Consider the following 19,980-nt stretch of genomic DNA (forward strand, 5'->3'; position numbering starts at 1 on the left):
CTCGCAGTTATCGCCCAGCCCTGTTAGGGGGGGGGTGGCATTCCACCCACAGCAAATGAAGAAGAAGAAGAAGAGTTTGGATTTGATATCCCGCCTTTCACTCCCCTTCAGGAGTCTCAAAGCGGCTAACATTCTCCTTTCCCTTCCTCCCCCACAACAAACACTCTGTGAGGTGAGTGGGGCTGAGAGACTTCACAGAAGTGTGACTAGCCCAAGGTCACCCAGCAGCTGCATGTGGAGGAGCGGAGACACGAACCTGGTTTCCCAGATTACGTGACTACCGCTCTTAACCACTACACCACACTGGCACAAAGACATACACATACACCCTCCATAAATGATCCATGCAGACCAGCTGGGGTGGAATCTTATCACCCTCTCCTCAAACTATCAGTCGATAATTGAAGAGGGACAATATGCATCCACGCCAAGGAGCTGGGCTTAGAGGTTTAGGCCTTTCTGCTCTCTTTTGCGCTATAATTTCCCTGCTTTGGCCCCCTGAGGACAGGCACCGCTTCCGGAGACATTTCTGTCTCCATCTTCCTGCTCCTTCCCACTTCACTTTTCCCTTCCTCAGCCCATAAGCTGGGTGAGGGGAGAGGCATTGTGCAGTCTGCGAGAGAAATGGTCTGGTTCTCTTTCTCAGATGTTGTAAATCTGTTGAAAGCAAAGTGCAACTCTCCTTAGGCATTGCAAATATGGGCACTTGGACGAGGGGCTAAGTGGTGAGGCCTGTTAGTTCCTCCCGCTGTCCACATCACAATGGCAGCAGAACCGGTGGCAGAAGCCTACGTAAAGAAAAGACACATCCACCCAACTTTCTAGTTACATGAGAATTGTCCATCTCTACACACAGACAAGGGAAGGCAAATGTGCAACGCTTTGTTGAGGAATCTTCTTACCGGAAGATGGCTTTGTTGAGGTAGTCAGCATGCGTTCTGTAGATTTCCTCCAAGTTCCCTACAGAAGACAGTTTATTTCCAAATTCACACCACGTCACGTGCAGGATTTGGTTGGCAATGTAGCCTTGAATAACTTTCACAAAGTGCTGCATTTCGTGCTTATAAAGCTGGAGCTGTCGAAACTGAACCGAGTTGGATGCATGCTTCACCAGAGCTGAAAAACCAAAACGACAAGGATGGCTCACAGCGCCGGAAAAGGGACCGCCACTCTTGGCCCCCATGCCAAAGCAGAAGCAGCCAAGGTGCAAAGCGGGCACAGTCAGTTATTACTAACAAATTTTGTGAAGAGCCACAAAAATGTTGGGATCACAGTAGCAGGTGGCCTATGGGGCAGTCAATAAAAAACCAATGTTTAAAGTTGTTACTTTTTCAGGGGGGGGGGGAATCTAAACTGTTCTTAAAATAGAAAAATCTCTGAGGCGTCTTGCAAGGGCACAAAACACTTAGCATGGCATCACAATAGGTGACCCACAGGAGCTGTCAGATTTTTTAGCATGGGGGTCATAGTATGTAGCCCACAGATTCACCATCCTGGTTTAATACGACTAGGACAGAGGTTTTCAATCATATCTGAGTCCACGGCTCCCTTGACCAACTACATTCTTTCTGTGGCAACCCTGTGGGGCTCAGGAGCCCAGTTACGTCACCCCTTGCCTGCAGAGCCGGCTGCCTCTCACCCTTTTTTGAACACCCTCCCTTGTGGAGTGTTCCCTCTGTCTCCTCGTCGCTCGGGAGTCCTCTGGGCAGCTGCAGCCCCAGGTTTCTGAGTCCCCCCTCCCCCACTGGGAAGGACCCCCTGGCCAGCCCCAGAGGTAATATATGCCTGGCGAGCTCGTAGCCAGGGCCACTGCAACAAACAGCTGTGGAAACCTTTGGGAGGCAGAGATGCGAGGAGGGACAGAAGCCAGTGTTGCCCGCAGCACCCCTGACTATCATTCAAGGCACCCCAGGGTGCCACAGCACACTGGTTGAAAACCACTGTACTAGGAGACCAGATTAGAAATCAAATAGATTTTACTTGAAAAAGGCTTTCATAAACTCACCCTCAATCAATATATCCATTTGTCTTTTTGTGCTTGGTTATGTTTTTCCTCTACTTTTTCAAATATGGTATTGTGCAATACCTACAATGTACTAGGTGAAGCAGGAGTTATTTTTTCTTGCTATTGCATTAATAGCTCACAGAACAAACTGGAATACCACCCTTGGAAGACATTTTGCCTTTCTTTTATTCCATTTGGATGAGAATCCAAAACCTCTTCTGTTGTGTCAAAGCAAACCGCTTTCACCTTCAGTTATATGGGTTTGCGGTTGAATAATCAAACTCGCATGGAATATACTGTATTTACTCAAGTCTAAGGCACCATCGAATCTCATGTGCACCTCAATTTTCAGAGTCTTGAAACCAAATAAAAGTATTTGCTGGCGAATGTGAATGTGCCATTGAATCTAATGCACACCTCAATTTTCACAACGTAATTGGGCCAAAAAAGGTAATCATTAGATTCGAGTAAATACGGTAGAAATAGGAAACACAGTGACTTTAGATTTTACTCACTTATCTGAATCTTCTGAACAGGTTAGCTTTCAGGCTAAATAAAAGCAGTCAGATTTTATCTTACCAGTTCGCTTTAAGTGGAACCAGACATCCTTAAGTGTCCACACCATATGCTTCAATTGCAGCAGGAAAGAGAAAATCTTGTTGTATTTATTCATGCAGTTCTCAGTAATGACAATGTTCATGGGCCAGTCAACCTATAAAAAAAGAAAAAACCCTATTATGACTGCATATCTCCCAAGGCATCAGAATATTCCGCTGCCTGTTTAAGATGAGGATTACGTCACAGTTAGCAGAACAGAATGCATTTCTAAGTAGCATCAGAGAACAAGCAGGACCGATTAACTGCAATGCATATAGGGGAATCTTAAAATCTGGCTCACTTCTCAACTTTTGTGTGCCTTCTCACCTTATAGCGTAGTTCTAAGCAGTTTAGGGCATCGGGCGCATTGGGCTTGAACATCTCTGGAAGGTACTTCAGTGCAAATGAGAGATTGGAAGCCAAGTGGGTGTCCCCATGGAGACTATATTGCAGAGCCTTATTTAAAATGGAATTGAGGACTAGTGGGTTCAAAAGTTCGCCAGGTGTCTGTCCTGAGCCAAGCTGAAATTAGAACACACATTAGATACTGAGAATTTGTTTGTCAGAATAACCTTTCCAAAGTAGATAATGGGATTTTTTTTTAATGTTCATACAAACACTGTTCAAGCCAGAAAGTCCCTTCTATTTAAAACGTCCAAGAGAGGTTGTTCAGGTTGTGATCATTGAAACTACTGCCAAATGCTACACAATCCCTATATTTAGTAGCATATACGCATATAATATGATTTCCCCACATGCTGGCAACTAGATATATAGTCAAGAATCAGGTATTTAAGGAAAAGCCTATGCAAATACCTTTTCAAAAAGTAGATCGCTGAGTGACTGAGCAAACTCTCCATCTTCCATCAACAAAAAATGCCTTAGTGCTCCAAAATGCTTCTCAATATTTAGTTCCACAAAATAGTAGTCAACAATGGCTTTGTTCACAAGTGAAACACTAGGAACAAATGAAAACAAACACCAGTTACTTTTTAAAAAAAAAAAAAAGCAAATAAAAAGGTAAAACTGCATTTTAGCTTCATGGATAGGGTAAATTAAAAATGGCCAACGTTTTGATCCTCTACCCGCAATCAAATTATAGGCTCCCTCCAAGTAATCTACTTCTATTGGGCCGGTACCTTTTGGCAGTCACTTGCAAAAAAGACAGGATGCAGCAAGGATGTCAAGAAAACGCCCTTTGAAAGAAATCCCAGTTGCCCATTGTCACCTCTCTTCATTACACTTGCATGTAATTCTTTCTGCACCGTTCAAAATCTGTAACAGCTGCTATGTTCTAACTAGAAGCTTTACAGTTTCTCATTCTAGAGCACAATACCCAACGTTCACTACTAGGCCCCGTTCAATAGTTCAGTGGTGGTAGGTAGTGTTTGCACTGTACAGGGGAAGGAAGTGTGCAGAACCAAGCAGAGGCAGTGCAACCTGCGTTGCCGTCAAGGCTCTGGAATGGACACGAGAAGTAAGAGCTGTTCGACAGTGGAATTTGCTGCCAAGGAGTGTGGTGGAGTCTCCTACTTTGGAGGTCTTTAAGCAGAGGCTTGACAACCATATGTCAGGAGTGCTCTGGTGGTGTTTCCTGCTTGGCAGGGGGTTGGACTAGATGGCCCTTGTGGTCTCTTCCAACTCTATGATTCTATGATTCTATGATTCTAAGTTTAAACCTCTACCACCTAGCGCTTTGACGCAGATGGAAATTGCTCCCTTCCCTGCTCCATCAAGTGAATGATCTGCATCCCCATTAAGGCACAAGGCTAGGCAAGGCAGAGAAGTTCAGACCTTTTTGCCTGAAGGGCATGGAAATTCTGATGAGGAAGAAAGGGAGCACAAGACTCCCTATCCAGTCCAGCACCTTACATTCAGACTGCTCTGTCCCTTCTTGGCTCTGCATGCTTTTCACCACACGCTCTGAAATCTGACTTTAATTGCCACATTTTTTTTTAATGGGACCAATCCATACTGAGATCTCCCACCTGAAGAGCCATCAGTTTCAATGAAGGAAGCAAATCTCTATTCAGGTTCTTTGTGTGTATGACCCTGATTCTCCACTGAAAGAAATAGGACTATACATGGGGATCTTCATAATGGATGAATGGCAGCATCGAGTTTGTAGTTTTTACTGTGTCTGTGTGGGTATGTGGAGTTTTGGCCGGCCCTAGAGGGTTGGTGAAGGGTCCATGAAGACCTCAGGATGAAAAACATTCCCCCCCCCCCAACATTCTGAAGTGAATGGACAGTGGATAAGAACTCTGAGGCACATCCAGCCTGGAAAAGAGAAGACTGTGGAAGAAATATGATTTGCAGTTTAAAGATCCGCTAAAGAATGCCATCCAGTAAGAGATACCTGAACAATATAATGCTGAATCAGTTCACATTTCTTGTTGCAACAGTCACTGAATTGCTTACCTTACTAAGCAAATAAAAGGAAAGAAGGTCAATGTATGTACTGGTGTGATTCCCAATTAAGGAAAGACTACAAGCTATATTATTACTACAAGGTTGACTAATCACTTCTAAATTTAACTTACTGAGAAACCAAAGGGGCAGTGATTGACCGTTTCATCAGTACTGGGAGTGATAAGAGCTCGCTCAGTTGTACAGCTGTTTCGTCTGTTGCTGACTGCGCTGATGGGTCCACAGGGAAGGTGTAGGATCTTGGTATCACATGATGCAGAAGATGGGAAACGGGAAGTTCTGCTGTGTTAGAGCATAGGTAAAAACAATGATTACTGTTTCCAAAGCACTTTCAAAACAAAATGCTATACAGCAAATAAAAATTAGAGGCAACCATTACGGCCAGTGAGCCCATTTCAAATTTCAAGGAAGTGTGGTGGGTGGCAGTCACGGAGTGGGGCGCGGGGGGGGGGGGGCATTGCAAAACACAAAAATAGAGTGTGTGTGGTCACGGCTGCTCCACGTTTCCCAAGATAACCTCATGCTTGGAAGTCACCCATGTTCTGCTGGTCCTGATTGTGGAGATCGAACAATACTGATCTCCCTGACACACAATGCTGTTGCTGTTTAATAAGAGGGAACATTCCTTCCTCCAGTGCAAGATAAAATACACAAGGTGGCCACAGTTTCTCTCATACACAGCACACACTTCACATATGCACACCCACATATACATGCCTCCCTCTCTCACCACACTTCCTCACACACAGAGCCACACGTACATCTCCCCTCCCCCCCACTCTGCCCAAATATATCCGTCTCAATCACACACACCATACACATTCAGAAAAGCCTCTCAATTGGCGAAGGAAGTGCCGGCCATTAAAAAAAACAAAACCAAAACAGGGTGAACAAAAATATATTTAAATGATGTTCCAAAAGAAAAGTGAGAGGGGCGTTCTAATATCCGGAGGCACGGCATTTCAGAAGTAATTAATAAAAGGGTACGAGTGAATGCAATTTAGAGTTTAACCAAATGAGGTCTACAGAATCCTGCACAAACTTGTGCCGCAACACTGCTGCAGTCTGGTACTACTTATTTGGACCCGTGAGAATCCGCAAAGGATTGACACAATCTCTGTGTGCCTTAATGATACCAAGTGTGCAAAGTCAGGATGATGGCACAATAAAAAAACCTTTCTGTCTACAAGAACAGGTATAGGACAGCATATAAATTCAATTAATAAATAATGATAATGATGATGTTACCCATACCATGTGTGAGCAGCTTTTCTCTGAGTGCCTTGGATAAAGTTGAAATGTCCCCACAGCACAGGTGGGGGCCTGCTGTGTGGATCCCCATTATGGAATTGACATCCTCAAGAGACCCCAACCTACGTGGCTGGATCATTTAAATGTGACCCAAGTTGATTGCGGGAAAGAGACTCCCCAGACACGTTTTTAGTGAATGACGCTCTAGGACTACAGAATTCCACAAGCACTACACTCCTTGAGGGGTAACAGGATATATGTGGTTCCACTCTCTTAATGCACCTCATGTTAGGAGTACTCACACATCAAATCGTAGCTGTCCTGGTATTTTTCAAGGCAATACTGATCAGATAAGGCTTTCACATAATCTTCCTCTTTCTTCCACTTGGCAATAGCGGTGCTTACGCCTTCTGAACTTTCAGATGTGCTGACTTCAGAGAGAGAAATCTGCTGAGTCATAAGAACCAATTCGGTCGATTTTTCAGGTTCCTCTACCTGATGAAAAAAAGTGGAATGGACATTGGAGAAAAGGAGGCTCATTTTTGATCCAGAAGGCTTTGCACTCTTGCTTAAGTACACTTATCGTTGCATCTTGGGTTTTCCTGAACCTTCAAGATTCTTGTCATTTAAGCAGACCTCGATAGTGTTGTTGCTTGTAATATGTATGTTAAAGGATATATGAGAAAATGGGCTAGAGTTATCCTCATCTTAAGCTTATTTTTTTCTCTCTGCCCTTTTCACTTTGATTTTAGCTAAGCGATCTGTCAAGTCGGTTTCAGAATTTTTGCAAATTCCTAAAGTCAGAGGGTCCTGGGAGAATAAAACAGGGTTCAGATAAGGAATTCAGAGGGCACTTAGCTAATCAGCAAGTAAAGACAATAATACTTTCTGGTAATATTTTCTGTTTAGGATATAAATGAGTGAAGATAGGGAATAACATTGGGGAGAATTAAAGTAATTCATATTTGGGAGAATTAAAATATTTCAAAGGAACATCGTGCCCACTACTTCAGTAATTTTACTTGAGCGTCACAATGAGATTCATCCACTTAAGATTAAGGGGCTAGTAATTTGAAACTTAAGTTGCTGTTTCCTCACCTGTACATCCTGAGAAGGCGCTGTGGAGAGATCTTTGGCAGCATCCATTATGATTGCTATATTAACCAAAAAAGAGGGGACTTGTTACTGGAAGGAACTGAGAAACATGACAAATATTGTCTAGCCTTAATGACTATAAAGGCAGTGTGAAATGTATAGAGCCTCACAAGAAACACAAGCATTTCAAATACATGATTTAGTCTCCCACTCATGTTCCCCAGCACCAATATAGTAATAATAAAAAACTATCAGGCTTTTCTTCTGTTTCATAATAGAATTTTGTCTGTTAATGGCAATGGTCTCTTGCATTTATGTGGATCTAGGTTTCCTTTGTAGAGAAAGCAGTATTTAGGAAACATGCACAGTTAATTCATTTCTGTTTTAAGTGCCCATTAAAATATAGTTAAAATAAAGTTTTTATTCAGTACAGTCATAACTTGGTTGTCGAACGCCTTGTGACTCAACCATTTTGGCTTCCAAACGCCGTAATCCCGGAAGTGAGATTACAGCATTTAATGCTGTATTGTTTTTAACACTCTATTGGAAGCCGCTCAGAGTGGCTGGGGAAACTCAGCCAGATGGGCGGGGTATAAATAATAAATTATTATTATTATTATTAAGTGAGTGTTCTGGTTTGCAAACATTTTTTGGAACCCAAACATCCGACGCGGCTTCCAATCGAGTACAGGAAGCTCCTGCAGCCAATCGGAAGCTGCGCCTTGGTTTTCAAACATTTTCAGATATCGAACAAACTTCAGGAACCGATTCCGTTTGAAAACCAAGGTAGGCCTGTATAACCTGACCACAAACCCACAAAGGCACCTGCCCAGATGTAAGTCCACTGACTTCCACTGAAGACAAAGGATCCTAACTGGTTTGTCTCGGCCTGAATAGACTTCTATTTTAGGGCTCTTAATAGTGATGGGGAGAGGGGAAGTCTACCAAGTAATTTGTTCACTGATTGCCACTTACCCCCCTGTTCTTCTAGGCTTCTTTGTGGCTCTTCATCCACATTATCGCTCAGCACACAACCAGAAGGCATCGACTCTTGTCCTGTATCATGCTCTTTGATTGTAGGGAATTCTCCGTTATACAGGAATGTCTGAACTGTAGAGTCAGATGCGGGGCCAGAGACAGCTTTAAGATGAGGTATGGGATCGCTGAAAGTTGAAGGAGTCCACTCTCCTATTTGAATACTCGACTGCGAGGCATGGCCAAAGAGACTCCATCGAGGCACAGAAACCTCCGAATCAGAAACCATGCCTCCAATTTTTATGTGCGACTGAGAGGCGTGCCCGTGAATATTCCAGCGAGGTCGCGAGGACACAACATCAGACGTATTTTCCCCAACTCTGATATTAGCGTCCGACGCGTGGCCATGGATGTTCCAGCGAGGTCTAGCCGGCTCTATATTGGACACATACTCGCCAATCTTAATATTGGCATCCGAAGCATGGCCGTGGATATTCCACCTTGGCCTTGATGGCTCAAACTCCGAGGCATATTCTCCAACCTGAATATGAGCGGCAGAGACATGCCCGTGGATATTCCAGCGTGGGCGGCTAGGTTCGACCTCGGAAGCATACTGTCCAATTTTGATGTGTGAATCCGAGGAGTGGCCATGAGGGTTTGAATGCGGATGGGAGAGTTCAGCGTCAGGTACGTATTCCCCAATTTTAATATTTGCATCAGACGCATGGCCGTGAATGTTCCAGCGGGGTACCCTGTCCTCAACATCAAAGACGTTTTCTCCAGCTGCAACATGGCTGTGCGAGACTGAAGGCCTGAGAACAGTATTAAAGTCATACCCGTCGTATTCGGAGACTTGGGTACCGGTTTCCCCTTCTGCCGCACCTTTCAGTGCAGAACTGTTTTCATCTGTCTGACCGTGCAAGGAAAGATCTGAACTGATATTCTGCAGGGCTTCATCCAACAAGTTGGTCTCTTGGGCACTGGGGACAACAAATGTTTCTTCCTGAGGCTTTGGTAAAAAATCTTCAAAATCCAGACCAAGTTCAGATACATGCTTTGGCAGAGTAGCTGCTTGCTCCGTATGGAGTACCTGAGATGCAGTTTCTGTTTCTTTGGACTCTGAATAATCATTAGACTGTATATCTGTTGCCTGCAGTAAGCCTGGGGATATCACCAGTTGAGATTCTGGGTCTCTGCCGATGTCCACATCATCAGGACACTCGGGCTCTGCAGAAGTTAACTGAAATGGAAAAAAGAAAGAAAATTAATTACTAGAACAGATATGCAACTCACTTATACAGCTGGGATATCTTCACCTTCATTATTTCATCCGAAGTTTCTGAAACTACCTTTTAATAGTTTTATATCACTGTTTATTTTTTAAGCAGTTTAGGGTTATTATCATCTTCACCGAGCTTTTCAAATGCTCCAGTAGCTACTTCAATCACTATGGAAACAGTTGAAATTTGCTTGCATAACCAGCTGTATTGTTCGGATATCGGGTGAAAACAAAGACCTCTGTCTGAAACGCTGGTTTCTACATTTTTTTTAAATTGCACAATCCATAACCCAACAGTGTAACACTTGCTCAAGAAAAAGAAGATAGGCATAGAGAACAAATGGCAGGCTATTCTGTACCTACTATTCACACTAACATGCAATATGGTCCTCAAAGCTCCCAATTTAAAACCAGAATAACAGGCCACTTTATAAACTCCCCTCCTTACAGGTATGACAGCAGTTCTACTGGGCTATAAAACAGGCACCCCCAAACTCAGCCCTCCGGATGTTTTGGGACTACAATTCCCATCATCCCTTACCACTGGCCCTGTTAGCTAGAGATGATGGGAGTTGTAGTCCCAAAACATCTGGAGGGCCGAGTTTGGCGATGCCTGCTCTAAAATGTGGGTCTTACTATGCACACTGTGACATGCAATCTTACAAAGCACAGATCACAAAAAAGGAGGAAAGCAAAAAGAAAGGGAAGTTCTAGGAGTGCCCAGAAATGACTAAATGGTGATCTAAACATCAATAAATCTGACACATATAGTACAAAATGCCAGAAGAACAGGGGGTGGTGAACCAGCAGTTCGGCAACTCCCATCATCCCTCACCACAGGCTATGCAGGATGTTGCTGATGAGAATTGGAGTCCAACAACATCTGGAGGGTCACGTTACCCACTTTTACTATAAAATACAATGTTTTACTCAGCCAAATCTTAAAGGAACAACTCTACCTTTTACTCTAACCCAAAAGATTTGTACCCTTGAATGGATCTAGAAAGGATATATGCAGACAATAGTCCCATACAGCTGGAGTTGAAAGGAAATAGGATTAAAGCTTGAGGAATAAACCTCAAAGAGTACGGGAGATAAAATAACTCTTTACCGAAGGACCCAGAAATAGTGCAAAAAAAGTTACAGACTTAAAAAACTGTTTTTGAGATAAATGATACAGCAGATGTCTCAAAAATGTTAATAATGGAATCTAAGTAAAACCATTTTATGGGAGCAATTTATATCAGCCTGTCTGAACAAAGAAAGAATTAAGAAAAGCATATATGAAAGAAACAGAGGAGTTAGAAAAGAAACATTAAAAAAGAAAACAAGATTAAAAGATGACTTTAAAAAAAAATTAAAAAATGGTAACAAATACAGAGAAGATAGCTGAAGAGTTTATTACATAATATATTACTTTATTTAAATAATAAAACCTGAAAAAATGGGATACTTATGAATGAATGGATGAATGGGAAAGTAGTCCTTGCCACAGGTGAATCAAGAAGATGATGGTGTTTATGGAACAGGAGTTTTCTTAAAGGAACACCAACCTGAATGCTGGAATCACTGACTGGTACAACTGCGGCGGAAGTCTGCTGACACCACCCTTCCCCAATGTCTGCTTTCCTCCTATACTTTCCACCTGGAAGTTTCTCAAGCATGTCCTACACATCAAATGGAAAAGATCAAAGATTTATACATACCAATGCACACATAAATAACCACTGTCAATGTGCTTTCTAAAAAAAAAGCAACAGCAGCAGCATTTACGCTACCTCGGTACGCTTTTGATCTTCCATCAAAAATTTGAGACGGGCCGTTTCCAATTTGTGCCTCTGAATTTTCCATAGGGCTTTTCTCTCTCTACGGGCTGCCTCTTCGGAGAGTTTGCTATAGTGGTCAATCAGCTCTTCCCTAAGTGAAAAGAAAGGTAGAATAACTTCACCGTGTAGTTTTACAAGATATATACCATGATAGAGCAGAGTACAACAGGAAGGCATTTAGATTACTTAGGCTACCATCCAGAGTAAAAATGTAGCTCACAAGCTCAAAATTTAGTGAGCTAGCAAGTAGGATAATTTATCAATGCATCATATAACATGTTGAAGTTCCTAAGCAACCAATGCTCACTGAAAAATAAATAATTCTAAACCTAATTATAAATTTTGGGGACGCAGGTGGCACTGTGGGTTAAACCACAGAGCCTAGGACTTGCCGATCAGAAGGTCGGTGGTTCGAATCCCCGCAACGGGGTGAGCTCCCATTGCTCGGTCCCTGCTCCTGCCAACCTAGCAGTTCAAAAGCACGTCAAAGTGCAAGTAGATAAATAGGTACCTTCCAGCGGGAAGGTAAACAGCATTTCCGTGTGCTGTTCTGGTTCGCCAGAAGTGGCTTAGTCATGCTGGCCACATGACCCAGAAGCTGTACGCCGGCTCCCGCAGCCAATAAAGTGAGATGAGCGCCGCAACCCCAGAGTTGGTCATGACTGGACCTAATGGTCAGGGGTCCCTTTACCTTTACTTATAAATTAAACAGGTGAAAATTTGGGAGCTTTGTGTCTGTTGTGTTTTCAAATGATACATACACTGTGCTGTGCAGTCAGATATTTGTGCAAGCTTAATGCTGTTCTGTAACAGATCAAACACAAGAAAAGCACCTTAAAGCTGTATAGTTTTGGCTGTTCACTAAATACCAGTGGCTATAATGTACTCAAAGTTATACCATTTTTCATTCAGAACTAGCAGCACACAGCTGAGTCAATAACAGGGCTGAGTTTAGACTAGCAGGGTGGCTGCTCTCAGCTGACTTCCACATTGCTGCTGCATATCGGGGTGAGGTTGGCATGGTGCAGGCACATGAGCAGAGCCGATAAAAGTGTATCTACACTCGCAACCACCATATTGTTCCAACTCTGATATGCAGCAGCTGGGCTGCCAAGACAAAACAATGTAAAGACTCCTGGTACGACATACACAGCAGCTAGGCTGGCAGGGCATAAGGGGAAGTTTGTAGCTTACTAGCAAAACCTTCTTCCATTCTGAAAGGTGAGAAACTGGGCTATCCATTTTCCAGCTTGGAAGCTATTTTTGTAAACATACAACTGCTTGGTACAAAATTTTGAACTTGCAATTTTAACAGCCTTCCTTCCTTCCACACTTTTACCTTGCCCTTTTCTCCAATTCCTCTTCCAAAGCCTTCAGTCGTCTTTCCCTCTCTCTCAGTTCCCGAGCAAAACTGAAATCATCATCAGTCTCCTCCTGTTTCAGAGCACGGCGGCGCTACATAAACATTTAAGAAAGCTTTAGAAACCACATTCCAAAAGCACACATTGTGCTCTGCATATTTTTATCCAAGCAAGTTCTATACAAAGATTCTCTGTCTCCTAACGTTGCTAGCAGAAAACACACGCTGCAAATACCTCTTTATCTTTTTCAAATTGTTCTTTCAATTTCTGAAACTGCTCACGCTTCTTTGCATCCAGCACCATTTTCTCTGATATTTGTTGATCTGAAACAAAAATTTAAGATGCAGCAATGTTAAAAAGAACTAAAGAAAACAGTCGCTGTGAAAAACCAGCTGGACTGCAAAGACACCTGTAACTTACCAGTAAAGGCTTTTAGAGCTTTGGTAGCTGTTTCTCGAGCGTGGAAAATTAGCTCCTGTTTTTCAATTTCCATGCGCAAGTCCTAGGAAGCAATTTCACAGGATTTAATGTGGTTTTCAAGCATAACTCGGGTCAGTTCAACTTTATTAATAATCCACTAACCCTCAAACATTTGGATTTCATACAGTGGGGTGAAATAAACACAAAAATACAGAAAGGTCAATTTTCAGTACTATATACACACACACACACCAGCACAAGATTAAAAACAAACAAACCCTAGCATCCATTATGTCAAAATTGCTTAGAAACCTTTATAGGTAGAACATAAATTACAACCAATTCATTTATCTGATGGTTCAGGACCCACTAAAGGCTCACAACCCAATCAATAGTGGAATGCAAAAGTATCATTTCTGCTATACAAACATATGATTAAAAATTGAGAAGCAGGTTCTCAAATGCATGTTTTGTTAACTGAAGGTTCTAGGTCATAAAAGATTGAAGACTACTGGTGTAAAAAGGCTGTACGCCACTCTGAGAAGGGTGTGATCAAAGAAGAAACAAGTCTGGTTCTGTCACCTCTATTAAAAAATACACAACTCTTTACTGACACAGAGATATACAAGATTTGCATATGGAGTGCCATTAAGTCTTCCTTCCAAAAACAGCTGACGGGAGAACATTGAAGTGGATGAATATAAAGGCTTTCCTGTATTTGGGGACAAATTAAAAACCCAAAGCATGTATTCAGGTGTGCAATTTCATGAAGGAAGAACAAGTTATCAGGTAAACAACTTAAAGAAACTATCGTACCTATAAATGCGGGGTCTTAACGGAAACAATTACAGTATTGTAATTTGATGGGTAAAATAAAGCTTGGCTTTTCATTTGTCTGGGCCTAAGACCCTATCTGCCTGCAGACTGTCTCGCCAGTGGTCCATGCTCTGGTTATCTCCCGCTTGGACTACTGCAATGCGCTCTACGTGGGGCTACCTTTGAAGGTGACCCGGAAACTACAACTAATCCAGAATGCGGCAGCCAGACTGGTGACTGGGAGCGGCCGCCGAGACCATATAACACCGGTCTTGAAAGACCTACATTGGCTCCCAGTACGTTTCCGAGCACAATTCAAAGTGTTGGTGCTGACCTTTAAAGCCCTAAACGGCCTCGGTCCAGTATATCTGAAGGAGCGTCTCCACCTCCATCGTTCTACCCGGACACTGAGGTCCAGCTCCGAGGGCCTTCTGGCGGTTCCCTCACTGCGAGAGGCCAAGTTACAGGGAACCAGGCAGAGGGCCTTCTCGGTAGTGGCGCCCGCCCTGTGGAACGCCCTCCCATCAGATGTCAAAGCGATAAAAAACTACCTGACATTCAGAAGACATCTTAAGGCAGCCCTGTTCAGGGAAGTTTTTAATATGTGACATTTTAGTGTATTTTTCATCTTTGTTGGAAGCCGCCCAGAGTGGCTGGGGAAACCCAGCCAGATGGGCGGGGTACAAATAATAAATAATAAATAATAAATTATTATTATTATTATTATTATCATCTGCTGCGCCAGTAGCACCCTAATGCCTACGCCAAGGCAGCATGCTTTCTCACTTGTCCCAGTGAAATTAATGACATTTTTGAACACACATGCGCAAGGACCACACTGTTGTTTTCGATGCACCATACAAAGGCAGAGTCCACGTTCTGGGCAATGGCACTTTCCTAATACAAAAAAAGATTTATTTGGTTGAGTCAGTTTACCTTTTCCTCCTTGCTGATGGTACTATAGCGTGCAATTCTTTCCATTCGGCCCACGTACACTGCACAATCTCTCTCAATCTCTCTCAGTTCGTCGAGGGAGAAGATGACAGAAATCCGAGGAACGGGGATGTCGGACCAGCAGATGTAGTGCTGCAAAATGTTTTAATGTTGTATTTTAATCTTGTTTTTAAGTTGTATTTCAATCAATTTGTTTTTATATTGGCTGTTAGCCGCCCTGAGCCCAGTCTTGGCTGGGTAGGGCGGGGTATAAATAAAATTAATTATTATTATCATTATTATTAAAGAGCAGCAGTAAACATCTGAAGAATGCAATCCAAGCTTTCATGCACTTTAGAACTGGAAACCTATTGGTAGGGTCTCGTTCAGTCTTAAGTCTGTTGTGGACTGGGGGTGGGAATCCTCATGACCTGGGCCTGGAACAAATGTGGCCCCCCAAGCCTCCCTAAATGGCCCCCAGGGATCTCCCCAGGCCACACCCCTCCCTATCCAGGCTACACTCTCTCCTCTAGTTCTGCTGCCTGACCAGAGAGATGTGTACTGTATGTGTAGAAATGCATGTGCGGCTGGCCCTAGTCAAATATAAGAGTAACATCACTTGTTCCATGTGCCACTGACATGGGTTCCCTGGAAGGGATTGTGGCCTTTGGGCTTAAAAGAGTTATCCGCCCTTGTGACAGTATTTATTATATTATTCCATTAACTGCTGGGCTGTGGGACTATAGTGACTGTTTCTGATGTTCTTTGTGGAACGTTTTGTCGTGAACACCTCCATGGGATATGCTTTGTCGTTTCTTTCGGATTGTTTCATTGTGAAAGGTTCGTCCGGTTAGTTTAGATCAAACATAAGGCAGCCAATTATGAAGTGAGAATTTTAAACTTACGTTCCACGATAACGTGATACGGAAGACAAGCAACATATTCATGATATGACAGAGAGCAAGCACAAAATGATTTGTGGTAAAAAAAAAAATCAAATCATAATTAAGCCTATGAAGAGATGCTCTACTTGGAAGTCTATCTTTGCATGAAAAATGAGGGGGAAGCAAATAATTAAGCTTTTTATTTAAATTAGCTGTCATTTAGTCTTCAATTTAAGAAACATTCTAAACTAAAAGATTCCTGTAATTGGCGGGGGGGGGGGGTAAATTGGGCTGTTGTTTTTATTTTGATTATATATATCGTGGTTTTTATGTTGATCTTTTCTGAGACCTCCTGGTATAGCGTGGTATATAAATTCAATAAATAATAATAATAATAGCAGCTTGATCTTAGCCAATAACAGAATAATCTCGGTAGAAAGGTCCTATAATACATTTGGGTGGGGCAGTGGCTTACAGTCCAGCAGCAAGGAATTCCTATGTATGAAATTAACCCAAAATATGGACGTGCTGCATGAATGTCATAGTTAGGGAAGGTGTTCTGAGCCAATCCGAGAGACTGCAAGGGGAGTCATAGTCTCTTCAGTTAAAACAGACTTTCCTAGGGTATATGACTTCAAATGTACTTGAAAACAATGCTTACTCCATGATTTTCAAGAGCAAGGGGTACTTACCCTGGGACAACACAACTTTAGCAAGTTTATGGTTTTCCCACAAATGTAGACATCATTAGCAATATGTTTCAAAAACACAGGCACACAGTCTTCTACTTCCTTGGAAATTAAAACGTACCCATGGGTCCAGTAGTGTTTGTCTAGAGATCCAAAAGGACAGAGAGGTCAGAAAGTGAGGCATATAAAGAGTACTTTGGTGTATTAAGTTTATTAATTCAATAAAAGTGAAACTATTATCTATTTGTTGAACAGAACCCAGTGATTTACTTTGCAATCACTCTATTTCATTTCAAGTAAAATCCACAACTTCATCCAGATGATGCACCTTGTGACTGGCATCAGGAATATGGTAACGCTAGTGTCATTGATGTCTAATGTCTTGTGATATTGTTAGCTGTATAACCTATGAGAATACAGTGGTAGCTTGGTTTAAGAACAGCTTAGTTTATGAACAACTTGGATTCAGAACGCTGCAAACCCAGAAGTAGGTGTTTTGGTTTGTGAACTTTGCCTTGGAAGCAGAACATGTTCCACTTCCTGTTGAGTGTGTTCCATTTGTAAATTGAGTCCCCTGCTGCTATGGGAAAGTCTTTACTTTAACGCTTTACTTTAAGAACAGACTTCCAGAACAGATTAAGTTCGTAAACCAAGGTACCGCTGTATTTACTTAGCACTAGTTCTAAAAAGGTTTTCTTTGTTTCTCTTTGTTCTTAAGTCCACAAGCCAAGTCCACAAAACAAGAGTGCATGTGATGAAAAGGAAAATAGGCACAATATACATACATGTTTTGAACACCACACACAGAAACAGCTAAATACCGTATTTTTCGCCCTATAGGACGCACTTTTTCCCCTCCAAAAATGAAGGGGAAATGTGTGTGCGTCCTATGGGGCAAATGCAGGCTTCAGGAGAGCCCCACCGCTAGCCCCACAAGCTCAGGGGACAGCAGGGAGGCGGAACGCCGCCATCCCGCTGTCCCCCGACTTGGTTAGAAGGCTGGCGGGAGGGAGAAGCCTGCTCCTCCCCGTCACCAGCCCCACAAACTCAGGGGACAGCGGGAGAGGCGCAGTGCGCCTTTCCCGCTGTCCCCCGACTTGGTTAGAAGGCTGGCGGGGGGGAGAAGCCTGTTCCTCCCCGTTGCCAGCCCCACAAACTCGGGGGACAGTGGGGAAGCACAGCGCGCCATCCGGCTGTCTCCCGACCTGGTTTGGAGGCTGGCGCAGGACTTCCCCCTCCCCCAGCCCCGCAAGCTCCCAGAGCAATGCCAAAGCTGCATGCAGCTTCGGCATCGCCCTGGGTCCCGTTCTGGGAGCTGGAGAATATTTTTTTCCCCTTTATTCCCCCCCCCCAATCTAGGTGCGTCCTATGGGCCGGTGCGCCCTATAGGGCGAAAAATACGGTACACAAAGAAAAGAAAAACAAACATGGTGTTACGTGTAAAAGAAAGTTAATGCCATCTCCCAGGGAAACGGTAATGGAATAAATCAACCATAACTTTTCCAGTTGTCCGGCATAGGCCCTTAAGTCACTAGCCAGAGGAGAAAGCAAGGGAGCCACAGTGATCATGCCTGGATTCAAGGAAGGCAGGAAGTGAGCTAGAGCATCACTGGAGATGCCAGCTTCCAAAGCTTTCATTCCTGCCATTCCCTGCTAGCCAAAGGGTAATTTCAAAAGAAAGCAATTCATTTGTAACATACCTCTAAAGCCAAGATAATCCTCATTCACCTGAATCATGAATTCGCCATACACGTCTCTGAATACACCGCTATAAACCCAATCGTGTATAAACCTAAAGGCAAAAGGTTGAATGTTGAAAAAGGTGTTTTATAAAAAGGTAAAGGACCCCTGACACTTAAGTCCAGTCGCGAACGACTCTGGGGTTGCAGTGCTCATCTTGCTTTATGGATTGAGGGAGCCAATGTTTGTCAGCAGACAGTTTTTCCGGTCATGTGGCCAGCAAGACTAAGATGCTTCTGGTGAAAACAGAGCAGCACACAGAAACGCCGTTCACCTTCCCACCACTTTGACATGCTTTCGAACTGCTAGGTGGGCAGAAGCTGGGACAGAGCTGGGGGAACTCACCCCATCGTGGGGATTCGAACCGCCAACCTTCCGATCGGCAAGCTGTCGGCTCAGTGGTTTAGACCACACAGCACCACCCGCATCCCTGTATTTTATAAACACCCTCTTAAATAAGGATATGCTGTCCAAACAGAAAACAGATCTGATAAAAATACTACCACTAAAATAACTATTCAGGTTAGATAGCAACTGTAAAGACCTATGGCTCAGGTTCAAAACGGTCCCCAAAGAAGATACCTGAATGCTATAACTGCTCAGTTTTTCACTAGTACTGAAAGAGATAGATTAACTATCATGTCAAGCAGAGTCTCATATTAATTGGGATTTCTGCTTTGATACTTGAGGTTTCCAGAAGGGTCTCTCAGTGTCTTGATCGTTGTATAAGCATTTAAATAAATAATAATAATAATAATAATAATAATAATAATAATAATAATAATAATAATAATATGCCACTCTGAAATACACAGAGAATAATTTTAATGTGCAGAAAGAAAAAACTTTAAAAAGTCCCAGAGCATATTTCAGTAAGCATAGACCATTTTAAGATTTTTGCTACAATCCTATACCCACTGACCAAGGAGTAAGGTCAACTGAAATTAATAGGACCTGAGAATATGCAAATAGGAGTGAATTGCTAGCTTTATTTCAGTACACTAAAATAAGGCTACCGCCATTCAGAAATTCCAGCTCCTTTTAAGAACTCACAGGAACGCCATCTATAGGAAATGCATTCGATCATCTTTGTAACAGCAGTTCCACAGTGCACAATTTTAAACTGAAATACTTACCGTGTATATGGTTCACAGCTTGTTTTTAGTAGGGAGAGAAGAACTGGGTAATGTTCATTGCTGCAGTTATTAAGAGCTTCTTGGTATAGGTAGGAAAGTAGTTTCACACCCTGAAATAAATGCATAAGCCACTCATTGAAAGGAAAACAATAAACACGTATAGGTACTTCCGATGATGCTTAGCTTCATTGGATAGTTTTATTGCATTGGCAGGACTCAGCTGGAAGTGCTGGTTTGGCTGGAAAAATCCTTAAAGCCTTTTGTTGACTTTTGGAGATACCTTTTTATTAATGCTGAATGAAAGCAGAAATGTGCTCCCCCTAACTATATTTCTTTTAAAACCAATACATTCCGACACGTCTATACAATCTGACATGGTTTTTTTTTAAATACTGATGAGCAGACACATTACAAGCTGATTCAGTGGTGGAAATCACTTTTCTTAGAAATGGAAGCATACAGAATGGAAACAGCACCCAAAGCGTTCTGAGATTGCTTGCTTACGTTTGAATCACACCTAGTCGTTTCATGCTTAAAAATGCA

The 19,980-nt window shown here is 42.7% G+C and overlaps 1 protein-coding gene across 2 annotated transcripts in view; it reads right to left on the reverse strand.

Moving 5' to 3' along the window:
* TUBGCP6 (tubulin gamma complex component 6) overlaps positions 1-19,980 on the reverse strand; it is a 34,798-nt gene that overhangs the window by 2,851 nt on the left and 11,967 nt on the right. For both annotated transcript variants that reach the window (XM_083463251.1, XM_083463250.1), the window contains exons 8-24: positions 19,438-19,547; positions 18,262-18,353; positions 16,565-16,704; positions 14,992-15,141; positions 13,240-13,321; positions 13,054-13,142; positions 12,798-12,913; positions 11,411-11,549; positions 11,186-11,299; positions 8,354-9,593; positions 7,382-7,437; positions 6,586-6,778; positions 5,146-5,314; positions 3,419-3,560; positions 2,930-3,124; positions 2,585-2,717; positions 903-1,116 (exon numbers count right to left, since the gene is read on the reverse strand). In XM_083463251.1, the coding sequence (XP_083319377.1) occupies positions 903-1,116; positions 2,585-2,717; positions 2,930-3,124; positions 3,419-3,560; positions 5,146-5,314; positions 6,586-6,778; positions 7,382-7,437; positions 8,354-9,593; positions 11,186-11,299; positions 11,411-11,549; positions 12,798-12,913; positions 13,054-13,142; positions 13,240-13,321; positions 14,992-15,141; positions 16,565-16,704; positions 18,262-18,353; positions 19,438-19,547 (3,374 nt within the window). The remainder of the gene's footprint in view (positions 1-902; positions 1,117-2,584; positions 2,718-2,929; positions 3,125-3,418; positions 3,561-5,145; positions 5,315-6,585; positions 6,779-7,381; positions 7,438-8,353; positions 9,594-11,185; positions 11,300-11,410; positions 11,550-12,797; positions 12,914-13,053; positions 13,143-13,239; positions 13,322-14,991; positions 15,142-16,564; positions 16,705-18,261; positions 18,354-19,437; positions 19,548-19,980) is intronic.

Source organism: Podarcis liolepis (genome assembly GCF_965112155.1).
Source record: "Podarcis liolepis genome assembly, chromosome: 10".
Taxonomy (NCBI): Eukaryota; Metazoa; Chordata; class Lepidosauria; order Squamata; family Lacertidae; genus Podarcis; species Podarcis liolepis.